General features: G+C 37.8%; 2 protein-coding genes across 2 annotated transcripts; one reads left to right on the top strand and one right to left on the bottom strand.

Moving 5' to 3' along the window:
• Nucleotides 1-2,023: 2,023 nt before the first annotated feature.
• On the bottom strand, nt 2,024-3,809 carry LOC127662908 (G-protein coupled receptor 135-like). The gene has a single exon (XM_052154302.1). It carries the CDS (start codon nt 3,637-3,639, stop codon nt 2,281-2,283), a length of 1,359 nt encoding a protein of 452 aa, XP_052010262.1. The 5' UTR covers nt 3,640-3,809; the 3' UTR covers nt 2,024-2,280.
• Nucleotides 3,810-5,796: 1,987 nt separating this feature from the next.
• LOC127662502 (JNK1/MAPK8-associated membrane protein-like) lies at nt 5,797-13,223 on the top strand. The gene is made up of 7 exons (XM_052153703.1): nt 5,797-5,925; nt 6,131-6,210; nt 7,586-7,740; nt 9,753-9,959; nt 10,062-10,243; nt 10,605-10,681; nt 11,959-13,223. Exons 1-7 carry the CDS (start codon nt 5,922-5,924, stop codon nt 12,175-12,177), a joined length of 924 nt encoding a protein of 307 aa, XP_052009663.1. The 5' UTR covers nt 5,797-5,921; the 3' UTR covers nt 12,178-13,223.
• Nucleotides 13,224-13,473: the final 250 nt, after the last annotated feature.

Below are 13,473 nucleotides of genomic sequence, written 5' to 3'. Positions count from 1 at the left end.
TCTGCTGTTCAATCCTTGTACTTCCTGCAGAATTTCAGTCTGTCCTTGATGTTTATCCTGGAGAGAATTGGCTTCTTTGATGCCCTTCTTGACACCAGGCCATTGTCCAAAAGTCTTGCCTCACTGTGCATGCAGATGCACTCACACAACCTGCTGCCAATATTGAGCAAGCTCTGCACTGGTGGTGACATGATTCCGTAGCTGACTCCTCAGGAGGAGACGGTCCTGGTGCTTGCTGGACATTCTGGGACGTCCTGAAGCCTTCTTACTGCAGTTGAACCTCTCTCCTTGAAGTTCCGGTAAATGGTTCTTTCAGGTGCAATATTCTTTGCAGCAATTTCCTTGCATGAGAGGCCATTTTGATGCAAAGCGATGATGGCTGCAGGTCTTTCTTTAGAGGTAACCATTGCTAACAAGAACACAATGATTGGAAGCACTTCTTCCCTCCTTTTATAGCAATCAGTCTGCTCTTATAATCCAATCAGAATGATAGAGTGATTTCACCTGACTAGTACTCGTTCACACATTCCCAGGCGCTGCTGATATGATTAGTGAAATGATGTTTGCTGGTCATTTTGTGCCAGGCCCAAATACAGTGAAATTTTGTTTTTTGTGATTAAGTAAATTTTTTTGGCCAATGAAGCTTTTTGCAATTATTTAAAATGCATCTGATCACTCTGCACGATATTCTAGAAACAATGTGAATCAACACCACAACTGAAGGAGAAAACTTTCCGAAACACAAAATGTATGTCTCTGGCAATACTTTTGGCCACGGCTGTACACACATTTTCTGCTTATCCATTAGACTAATAAACTTTTATCTGAAGAGTTTGGTTTCAAATATGGGTGATTCTCATGAAACCTGTCAAGAAAATGTCCTGACATTATAATGTGTGAGTATATACACTGGAATTTTTTTGGGGGGATTTACGTAATTCAATTATGGACTTCGGTTCCACATAATGAAAATGAGTGTCCTTAATATGAAATGAAAATGTAGGCTCCACTTAAACATTTTGTGCTGCATAACCCCAAAGGAATTAAGTGAATCTCACTTAAATTAGATCTGTCCAAATTACACCTCTCAATTTAACAACTTGCTGCTAGCTAGCAACAATACACATTAGCATATTATTGATATATTTTTGTTCAATATGACAAGGATAGTGCTGTTGAGGGTCTCCTGATCCTCAATCAGTCTGTATGCTGATGATCCTTCAGTCTTTGCATCATGACAACAGCAATATGCACACATTGTTCAACAAATTAACATGTTGTAAATCGCTAATTTTACAACAGTAATACTTCAAAATGGCTTATTAATAAGTTATAAACATTATTACATTATATAATGCATTGCAGATCATATATTGTACATTCTAATAGTTGGAAATTTTGATCGGATGACACTTTGAATGTACATCCACTATTGATCTGTTCAGCATTATTTAATGCAATGTTGAATTATCAACAAATATATTGGAATACATTCCGAATTATTATGAAACTTTGATTTTCTGTATATCCATACAGAATGTGAATGTACAGTACATCAACTACTGATCTGTTCAACTTTATACAGTGGTCCCAAAAAGTATTTGGACATTTAAAAATGGGGGGCCTGGGTAACCGCTCTCGGTAGGGCTCGTGGTGTGTTGTGTGTAAATGCTGTGGAGAAGCCTCCACACATGCTACGTCTTCACGGTAACGTGCTCAACAAGGTTTGAAAACAATATATATTTTTGCAATTCCATTTGGTGGGACAGAAATGATGCACTTCACCTTTATCGAAAAACAAGAAAAGACTCAATTAAATTGTATAGGTTTTATATGATAAAACAAAATGTACAGTGTTTAAAATAAAGACAAAAGGTATTTGGGCACTTTATGGTTGTCAAATTTAGTGGAATAAATATGAATTACACCAGGAGTTATATTGACACCTGTTTAAACTTGAGGGGAACTGACTTACATCCAGTAAAAAAAATATATATATATATATATTATAAACCAGATTTTTTTGTTTTTTTAAAGAAAAGGATGGGCAAGTCAAAATAAATGTTTGTGGTAATCAACATTATGCCACAAATGCTGTCGACTGAGCTTAACTTGTATTGAACCCAGAATATTCTTTTAATACAATTTTGCTTTTTAGGGCCACCATGCACCCAAATAATGTCTGTTAATGTACATTCAAATAAACAAAATTGCCAGGAAATTTAATTATTTATTTAATGATGCATTTGAAAGTACATAATGGCAGACTGGACACCACAATTACAAACTGGTGTCAGCCGTCTCAACCTTGGGCACCGCGGTTTCAGTTATTGTATCAGGATGGGCATCTCTACAGAAAAAAACTGCCGGGTTCTTACAGGCCCACATAGCCAATTCACCCCCGTTGGCCGGGCTGGAGGAAGACAGGCGGCTGTTCGCGCCGTGCCGGCTCACGTACCGATCCCGTGTTCGGTCCGCCCGCGTCCGGACTGCGTCCCTGCGCTGCGTCTGCGTGGACAGGTACGCAGCGATGTTTCTAGTCCTATAGCCCTCCTCCCTGCTCCGGCCCAACAGCATGGATATATTCGGGTTCCTAATAGCGTAAATCAAAGGATTAATGGCACCATTGGCCCATGCCATCCAAATAGCCACAGTGTCCATAGCAGGATTAAAAGAGTAATTCCCCAGGGCTGTGATGATGCCCATCAGACAATAGGGCCCCCAGCAGAAGATGCTGAACACGATCATGATGAGCACGGTGGTTGCGGTGCGCATCTCACTGTAGAAGCGCAACAGGTGCGCGTAAGTGGTCACCGGCCGCACCCTGATCTCCGACAGCCGGACAGTTTTACAGATGTTGTAGTGGCAGAAGCACATGAGGGCGAATGGGAGGAGGTAACACACCACTATTAAAGCTACGCTGTAGGCAGTGCCCATCCTGGAGTTGCCCGAATGGAACACGTACATGCAATGGTAAAAGCCCTGTTTGTGCACCACCATGCGCCCTGAGGTCTGCACAAGCAGGTACCACGGGAAGGAGAAGACCATAGCAGATAACCAAACGGCCACCAGGAGCTGAATCGCTCTCCTCCTACCGATTTTGGCCTGTGGCTGTCTGACAATGGCATAATATCGATCAAATGAGATGAGAGTCATGGTCAGGGTGGAGATGATGCCGAAGCAGGTGTTGAAAAAGCCGTTGGCGATACAGAAGCGCTCACCAAACATCCACCTGCCATTCTTGCTGAAGAGCATCATGAAGGAGAAGGGTAAACAAAGAATGGCCGTCAGGAAGTCAGAAAGGGAGAGGGACATAATGAATGCATTGGTCACTGTTCTCAGCTGTCTGTGTTTGATTATGACCACAACAACGGCTGAATTACCCAGACTGGACAGCAAGAATATTGCCAAGAGCAGCAGTGCTTGCGCGGCCACCGCGATCCCCTGGAGAACCGAGTTCCCCTCCAAACTCCTCACTGGGATGTTGCGGTGCATCTCGCCCCCAGCTGTGTGGTTGCTTCCAGCGCTGGCCTGAGTGGTCAGACTGTTTAGAACAGGTTTGATGGTGACTATCTCCAAAATGAAGCCCGATCCAGACATATTGTCTGTGGTCGTATTGCCAATGCCGGGGAGATCCATTGGACACGATTAGGGCGCATCCACGGGGTAGGAGAGAATTCATCCCTTGTCTGTATCTCCCGTAACAGTATCACTGTAAAAATGAGTTTGCAGAACAATGCAGTCCCGTCTCATGATCTGTGTGTCGTCCTTTGATGCAAAACAATATGTTTTAGGTAACTAATGTCCCACTTCTATGCATGGATTGTCAGGCAGCACAATTCATCTGCATGCTGAAAATGCATTCCAAATCCCCTCCCCACTCTCCTTTTCTGAATCTCCGCCTCCCATAGTGTGCTGGAAATATTTTATGTTGAACTTTTCTGTGAGACGAAACGTTGTTGTTCCTTTAGAGGGCGCTTTGACGCTCACAAAGCCGAATTCCTCATTGAGCTGTTTGTATATCTTAGGAGTTGTTTTGCATTGTTCTGTCTCGTTTTTACGTCAAAATATATAGTATTTTAATTCTTATACTTCTATAGATTTGTAATTTGTAATACAAATGAAATATACCTCAGTAAAACCTATAAAATATATTTTAAAAACCACTTCATCCAGAACTCGCAAACGACTGTGATTAGTCCATCATAAACAGCGTTGAGAAAAGGAACAGATGCAACGTGACTCCACCATTTGCGTGCCACTTCACTAGCGGTTTTGACAATAATGAATACATAAAAAATGGCACATAGAAACTTTAATAGCCGTTGGATCGAAAATATGCTGTGAAAAGTTAATACTGAACAATTATAATTTCGACCCATTGTATCTGACCAATCAGACACAACGACCGGGCCACTGTGCCTGGCCCATTTTTTGCAACCATTTCGTGATGATCTCCGTTCTATTCGCTCAATCTTTTTCTATGATACAGATGCAGGGTCCAGCACCTCCCTGTGACGTTTGAAGCGGTTGCTATGGCACCGGATCTGCTCCCCAGTTACGCACTTTCCTATTAAGATTGGTTTAATTCGTTGTGCTTTGTGCGCATCGCTGATGCAAACCCGCGAGCGTTACCATTATCGCACAATTTATGCGTACTGTCACAATACGTGAAACTTGCATACACGTGTTACTTATCTATCTATCTATCTGTCTGTCTGTCTGTCCTTTTGATAAAGACACCATGTACTGTGGTATTTACATGGTAGTCTACTATGATAAATGGTATTATTGTTTTTCTCAGTCCCTTTGGTACATTTCTCGTATCATCCTTAACATTTGCAAACCAGTAAGTGCATTTCTTGAAACAATTTGTACAAACAGCACCACACAATGGATTGCCTGCAAGCCTTTAACTTGCTCAAAATCCTTAGTTTATCTCACAAAATAAATAACATATCAGTGTCCCCAGAATGTCAAGTCCCTGTGTCATTGTTCACAAACAAGATATTGATATTGATTGCAAGAGATTGGACAGGGTTCACATTTACGCTTTTACTGTTGGTCTGTAAACAAATTACAGTACGATACAGAAAAGAAAAATGTGATGCATTGATGAAATGCATCTCTGAGCTATTTTAGAGAAGGATTAGGTCGACCATTGGTTGATCTACACACATTCCCCTTCATTAGCGACAGTCAAGGTTCACATGAGAGCAATTAATCAATTGAGGACACATTTACAAAAAAGCCTAATAGATATGTATAGAAAATATGCTTGACACATTATGACAACAGGTTCAACCATTTAGCATTTAATGACTTATGCAATGAACTAATGCATATTTTGGGGGGTTAAACTATCCAACAGAGAACCAGTATAATATATTTTGATCAATATGACAAAAGCCATTGATAATGTAGGAAACAGCTGTCCAATATGTGAAAGCATAGTATTGGGGCTAAAGGCCCCATTAAACGCACTGTTTTTCTTAAGAGAGGGATATAGATTTGTTATGAAGAATGTTCAAAGTGAGCTCACATTGGCTGATCCAATCTCAATGGTGATTATTTTGTTTATAGAATACTTGAGATTGTGAAATTATGAAATGCCAGATGTGCTTGAAATTAACAGCAAAAATGGTGCATCCTTTGCAGAAGTAATTATTAATAAGCACTATCTTAATTTGTCAAAATACAAAACAAAAACAAAGCATCTTTCTGTCTCAGCAATATATCCGACCAGTTAGTGGCGCTGTGAAATGATGAAATTACAACAACACGTCCCACATCCAATGAAGAAGACCGAGACGTTGACATACTCTTCCGGTTTCTGTCACGTCGAAAGAGATTTCGCAATTTATCGTCAACTGATTAAATGAACTGATCGATTGATCGCTCTGTAATGCTGCTCAAATGACATGGGTATGTTATAACTGTCAGTATTATCTGCAGTTAGCTAATGACAGTGACTAATCCACGCGTGTTTTGCTGGGTTTGCTGTCGCTTGTCGTTAGTTAGGTGGCATAACAACAAAATTCAGTTCTTTTGAATTGATTTTGAAGTCTATGTTTTGAATTGAAGTATGTCATTTACACTCACAATCTTTAATGTCGTGGTTTTGCTTTAGCTGTAGCAATGAGCTCGACTTGTCCTGGGCTGTACTGTGGAAGAACCATAATAAATGAGTCCATTGAAGGAGAATGTGGGGTAAGTGCCTGGGATTTAAAATAAAAGACAAATATTTTGTTTAACTGGCTAATTATAATTGGTCTTTGTATACCAATGCAAGAGTGTGGTGTGTTAAACAGCACAATTGTGTCCATACATATGAAACTTCCATGTCCTTTGTACATTTTACTTTATTTGTTAAAAAAAAACAAAAACATCGTGCATTTCATTAACCCTTGTGCGACCTTCGGGGCATTTTGTCTTTTTCGATCATTTTGGCTCTGCTAATGCCAACAGCGTGTATTTTTGGAGGAATTTTTATATTTTAACCGCAGTTCCTAAAATACATCTATAATACGCTGTGTACACAAAATAGTTACACTCAGGACAAAAATGTCCCCATTGAAACACATTAAAACTGCAATATTTGATCCCAGTGCCATTAACGTATGAAATCATGAATTCTATGATGTTATGCTTTCATTCTAGAGCCCTGGCTTTAAAATTAAAATTTTCCACCAGATTGGGCCATTTTTCTTATGTTAAGCCTGTGGAGCAAATACATGTTTTTTTTCCCCTATTTTCTGTTTGCTGTATTTTAGAGCACTGCAGGCCAGTTGAATAAATGATGCAGCTAAAATTGTGTGGGTGTGTTGGTATGGATGTCAGAGTGTGTTTTGTATGTGTATTGAGAAATGTGTGTGTGTGTGTGTGTAATAAAACATTATGTAAACAAACTGACATTTAAAGGGTTAAAATCCTGAAAGTAGTAGTTATGATCAGGTCTGATGTTGGATTAAATATCTGTGAAAGTGGAAAGTAATATAAATATATAATATTATTATTGCAGTTTTTTGATATGGACATTTTTATCCTTTAAGATCCTGAGTTTGTTTGTTTATTTATTTTAATCTGCCACTGCACAAAAAATAATAAAGTATCAAAGTCAATGTTGTTGCTAATCATTGACATATCCCAGACTGTGAACCCCCCAGCATTTAGTATATAGAATTATTTATTTTTTTTCATAAAAAAACTACAGTGGTATTATATAAACAAACTGGCAATTAAAGGGTTGAAATCCTGAAAATGAATGAATATGTGATAGTTATGATCAGGACTGATGTGGGTTAAATAAAATTAATTAATTGAAAGTGGAAAATAATATTCATATATAATATTATTATGCCAGTATTTTGATGTGGACATTTTTGTCCACGAAGGACCTCTGAGTAATTATTTTTTATTTTTTTATTGACACACACAAAGGTTAATGCAAATCCTATGTCTGCAACAGCACTCTCGATTTTAAATCGAATGATATTTAAGGTTTAATGGTGCTTTGTGTACTTGACTCAATGTTTTAGTCTCATTTTAATTGTCGATATGCTTAGTTATTATTGTTATGATCAAGGTTTGCCCACGTGGCCAGAGGACAAACATCCAGAAGATATGCGAGAAATGCACCGGATCTCCTGAGCTCTATGATTGGCTGTACTTGGGTTTCATGGCCATGCTGCCTCTAGTCCTGCACTGGTTCTTTATTGAGTGGTATTCGGGGAAGAAAAGGTAGTCAATAATATTTCTTGCTCTTACCAATGGCACAAACAATATCATATAGTAATGCTTAAAGTAATACTATCATTTGTACCTGGAAATAAGAATTGGATGACTTTAGGGATGTATCAGCATTAATTTGCTTCTTGTGTTGAGATATCTTGCTTGAACCCTTCTGTCTTGTTCTGATATTTTTGTCCGATTTGGTCCCAGCATAAAGCATTTTTATGTTTCCACTGATCATGATCGAGTGGTGTGACCTTTCCTCTGTTTAACATCTTAATAAACACACACACACACACACACACACACACAAAAGATGCCATTAAGTTTAGATGGTTTTTACAAAAAAGTCACACTTGCAATGTTCTCGAACAAATTTGTCAGATCATAGAAATCAACGGGGAAATAAGCATGTGAGACCAGAACAAAGAGACCATGCAGAACACACGCATGAATTAATTGTTGAGACTGTAACACTGCCACAGTGCAGAACACACACACACCAAGACAGTCAGAAATAAATGTGTGAGACTACGACACCGCGACAATGCAGAACACACACATTACCCACACACATGCAGAACTAAATGACTCTTTCAGACAAAACATTGCATTTGATTTTGTTACGGAAACCCTTATATTTCCATGCAAAAAAAAATAATTCTCACAGCTTTGAGTTTATTGAATGATGTTTGCAAAATAAACTGTAGATAACTTCTCTTTGTAACACCCTGTTACGGTTTGACTGTGTATTGTGTGTTTAATGTAGCATTAGTGCAAAAACAATATTCAGAGCAAATGGTAAAATAAAAACATTTTTGCACTTTGACAAATAATTGTCGTTTAGAAGGCCTACATATATATATGCAAATGTATAATTTGGAATATCTATAAATTAAGTTACACCATTTAAAGGAAGAGTTCACCCCAAAATTCAAATTCTCTCATCATTTACTCACCCTCATGCCATCCCAGATGTGTATGAATTGAGTTCTTCTGCAGAACACACATGTGTGTTTTTTTTAAGAATAATTCACATCTGTAGGTCCTCACAGTGCAAGTGAATGGTGACCAGGACTCAGAAGGTCCAAAAAGGACATAAAGGGAAGTATAAAGTAATCCAACTCCAGTGGTTAAATCCATATCTTCTGAAGTGATATGATAGGTGAGGGTGAGAAACATCAATATTTAAGTCCTTTTTACTAGCTGTCTCAACCTTTGACAAGCCCCAACCAGTAGGTGGCTGAACGTGAAAGTGTAGATTTTCAGTAAAAAGATTTCAATATTGATCTGTTTCTCATCCACACATCACATCGCTTAAGAAGATATGGATTTAACCACTAGAGTCTTATGGATTACTTTTATTACTTTATGTCCCTTTTGGACCTTCAAATGTCTGGTCACATTCACTTGCATTTTGAGGACCTACATAGCCGAGATATTCTTCTGAAAATCTTTGTGTTTTACAGAAGAATGAAAGTACCTACTAATTTGTTATGGCATGAAGGTGAGTAAATGATGAGAGAATTTTCACTATCCCTGGGTGAACTTTCCCTTTAACATTAAGGGGAACATTGAGGCCACCTATAAGCTATACTTGACATTGTGATGAAATTGACAAATGGTTGTTTTTTTTCCAGAAGACAGTCCTATTGCATGACATATAGCAGCCTTTTCATAAATATTAAACTTAGATTTTTACTGAATTGAAGGTAACACAGAATGTGCTTATTTTATATAAAAATATAATTATGTAATTTGAGTTCTATATCCATAAAGTCTCCCCAAAAATGGTGTTAATAACTTTGAAAGCAGTGAACTTAGACGTGTGACCAACTGAATATGTCAATAAATGTATAATCGCTTATTTTGAAAAACATTTCATTTCAGATCATTTTTTTCGGGAACAGTACGAGTGTTACTCCAATATAAACAGAACACAAGGGTTAAAGTTTGATGCTGGTCATCTACGGTAAAGGAAAACTGAAATGTGATGTTTATTCTGTTAATGTAATTTGCAGTTCCAGTGCACTCTTTCAGCATATCACCGCCCTGTTTGAATGCACGACTGCTGCTGTAGTGACTCTGCTGCTCAACGATCCTGTCGGCCATGTGTCCATTTGCTCCTGTAAGGTTAAGATGCTTTCTGATTGGTACACCATGCTATATAACCCCAGCCCTGACTATGTGACTACACTGCACTGCACACAGGAGGCCGTGTTCCCTCTGTGAGTGCTCTTTTCACAATGTTTCATTGATTTATATTTGATTTGAGACACCAGTTATTTCTGTAAGGTGGTTCTAGTTTTCTCTTGTACTATGTTCTCTAGGTACACTATTGTGTTGATATACTACGCCTTCTGTCTGGTCTTTATGATGATGCTGCGGCCTCTGCTGGTTAAAAAGATTGCGTGTGGTTTAGGCAAAACGGATCGTTTCAAAAGCATCTATGCAGCGCTCTATTTCTTCCCCATTCTGACTGTACTGCAGGCGGTTGGAGGAGGTCTTCTATGTGAGTGCTACAGTTTTAACAGAAGAACCTGGAATATTTACATTCATCAATTTGATCTTTAAAGTGCATTCAACATATACATTATTATCAGTATGTGGCTATGTTTTGGAATATCATAATAACTTACAACATGACTATTGCTGCAGTATACAGTATGCATACTGTGCTCAGTTCTTTTTTTTTTTTTTGTTGCCAGTATTGCTTTCTGAACATAGCCTGCGTGTTCCCTGGGAATCAAACCCATAACTTTGGTGTTGCTAGTGCCATGCTCTACCAGTTGAGCAACAGGAACACATCCTGTATTTGAGCACTTATGTGTACATTAAGTTAACATTTAATATTTTGTCTTTTTTTTTGTTAGACTATGCATTCCCCTATATTATTTTGGTCTTATCTTTGGTCACCTTGGCGGTTTACATGTCAGCTTCAGAAATACAGGTAAATACATCCTACGTCCATTTATTAGTTTATGTATGTGCATGTTCTCAACAGGGTAAGTCCATGTCAAATTAACCAAATTTTTGAAACTGGCTCAAAATCTTATAAGATATCTTAATACCCTTTTAGATTCTGGTTCCAAACAAATTTTCATTTTAATTTGTAAGGCCCTATATGGGGCTCTCAATGTGACTCCTATCCAGGAAGTTTTACATTTTACCCATTTTCATTGGTCGATAAAAAAATCTGGGTCAAGTGGTATAAAGGTGGTTTTTATATTTCAGCAAAACAAAGATTTTGTTGTAGCCCATCAAGGCTTGACATGTTGATGCTATTTTGCTCACTGTAATTGTACAGAGGGGTTATCTGAGTTACCGTAGCCATTCTGTCAGCTTGAACCAGTCAGGCCATTCTCTGTTGATCTCTTATCAACAAGGCATTTCTGACCGCAGGACTGCTGCTCACTGGATGTTTTTTGATTTTAGCGCCATTCTGAGTAAATTCTAGATACTGTTGTGCATGAAAATCTCTGGAAATCAGCAGTTACAGAAATACTCCAATCAGCCCATCTGGCACCAACAATCATGCCACTGAGATCAAATTTTTCCCCATTCTGATGGTTGATGTGAACTTTAACTGAAGATCCTGACCCGTATCTGCATGATTTCATGCACTGCACTACAATTACATGATTGGCTGATTAGATAATGAATAAGTAGGTGTACATGTGTTCCTAATAAAGTGCTCAGTGAGTGTAAAGCAATAATGTCCAAAAATACATTATAATTAAGAAGTAACGACACATGTAGCTCTTCAGTTAGTGCAATATCTACAGTATATTTAGTTTTTTAGATTTCAGAAATGTTCATCTGCACAGCTCTGAAATGCATAATTTGGGGCCAAACACCAATTTAAAATTTTATATGCCTTTTTAAGGAAAAATTAAGATACCAAAAGGAAAGCTTGTTCTGAACCAGAACTAAAAGAAAATTTGTAAGCACTTTGGGGAAATTATTTATTTATTTTTTGACTCGTATAATGAAACAAGGGGTGCTTAAGTCAAATGATTTTGGTAATAGACCTACCAATTTAGAAGCAAAAATAAAACAATGATGCTGTCACCTTTCTGTGGTTAATTTTGTTTTACATGTAGTTTAGCTTTAAAATTATAGACGTTTCATTTGAAAAGTTAACAAGTTGAGTTTACACAGAATGACTGAATAGTTTTTCTTCTTCAACTTATCTATGAAGTGTTTTTACTCTATCCTCTCCCACAGTCTTTCAAAAACCTTGTCGCTAAGAAGAAAAGGCTTGTGGTTCTCTTTAGCCATTGGCTTCTGCATGCCTATGGTATAATCTCCATTTCCCGCCTGGATAAACTGGAGCAAGATTTGCCTCTGTTGGCTCTTGTGCCCGGACCTGCCTTATTCTACTTACTGACAGCCAGGTTCACTGAGCCAAACAGAATTCTATCAGAGGGAGGAAATGGACACTGATGTCATATCCTGTGTAGGAGGCACACTGCCACCATGAAACAAATGTTCCATCGCCATGGGAACTAGGGATCCAATGACAGTGCATGACTTTTAATTTAATGAGACCTTTGGCACCAAAGAGCCATAAATGAAACATTTTGCCAATGCTCACAACATAGTATGTTGCCATGAAGATTGTGTTGTGTATGCTGCACTTATGTCGTGAATAAGGATTCTTTATTGTTCTGAAAAATAATCAAACAAACTACGGTGACGTATGCTTGCATAGAGATCCTTTGTGGAGAATGTTCTTTTTCAGTGTGTGTGTGTTTTCTTTGGAACTTCACAATATTGCTTCACGTGCACTTGCTCATAATTTTGGAAAATAGTCAGTGTGTCTGTACATTTATGGTAACTGACAGATTAATATTTGTCATTTAGATTTTGGTACTTTATAAGATCTATTTTCATGAATAGATACAAATCATCCCATCATGTTGGACATTTTTTGTGTTGTATGAAACAGCTGGTCTGTGAATTTCCAGAGAGCCCTGTAGTTACTTTGTTCAAAAGATGTAACATTTTCTGTGCCAAATATGTCATTGTATTTCCTTTTATCAAGTTAGCTAAACTTATGAATATTGAGAGACATACATCTAATTTGCAAGTGGTGTTATATGAACCTATACTGTAAGTTTTGCTGCTGAAGATGTAAATCTGCTTACACATTGTATTAATGATTCTGAATAGTTTTCAATGTTCTCAAGACCCTGGTCTTTGACATATATAAGTTAATTGTTGAGATGTTTTAAACAGAACATTTTATTCAACATGTAGTATGTGATGTTTTACATGATGGTGTTGAATTAATTCTATGACCATCAGATCTATAAAAATTAATGTTTGTCAACCATGTTTGACTTGTTAAATTATTGTAACAGCTTTTTGCATTGCTGTTGTACGTTTATTTCACAGGACATAAAAGCAAAAAAACAACAACACTGATAACATTTTTGGTGAAAAACTTCTATTAATTCTGCATAAAAATATGCTGTTTGAACAATAAATATGTCTTAAAGGAGTGTTCTTGGTTCAATGCAAGTTAAGCTCAATCAACAGCATTTGTGGCATATGTTGGTTACCACAGAAAATATTTTCTATTTATCCCAGGGGTTCAGGGGTTTCCGTTGTCATGGTAACAAAGACGTAATTAAGCAATATCACATGAGCAAGAGCGCGATATGGCCCTACGTCAGCACTGCGGTGATTTGGCGCGTGCCGCATTTGTGCATGGAACTACTTTCATATGCTATGATC

The sequence above is a fragment of the Xyrauchen texanus genome, chromosome 22, assembly GCF_025860055.1.
Source record: "Xyrauchen texanus isolate HMW12.3.18 chromosome 22, RBS_HiC_50CHRs, whole genome shotgun sequence".
NCBI classification, from domain to species: Eukaryota; Metazoa; Chordata; class Actinopteri; order Cypriniformes; family Catostomidae; genus Xyrauchen; species Xyrauchen texanus.
This window is presented reverse-complemented; position numbering and strand designations above follow the sequence as displayed.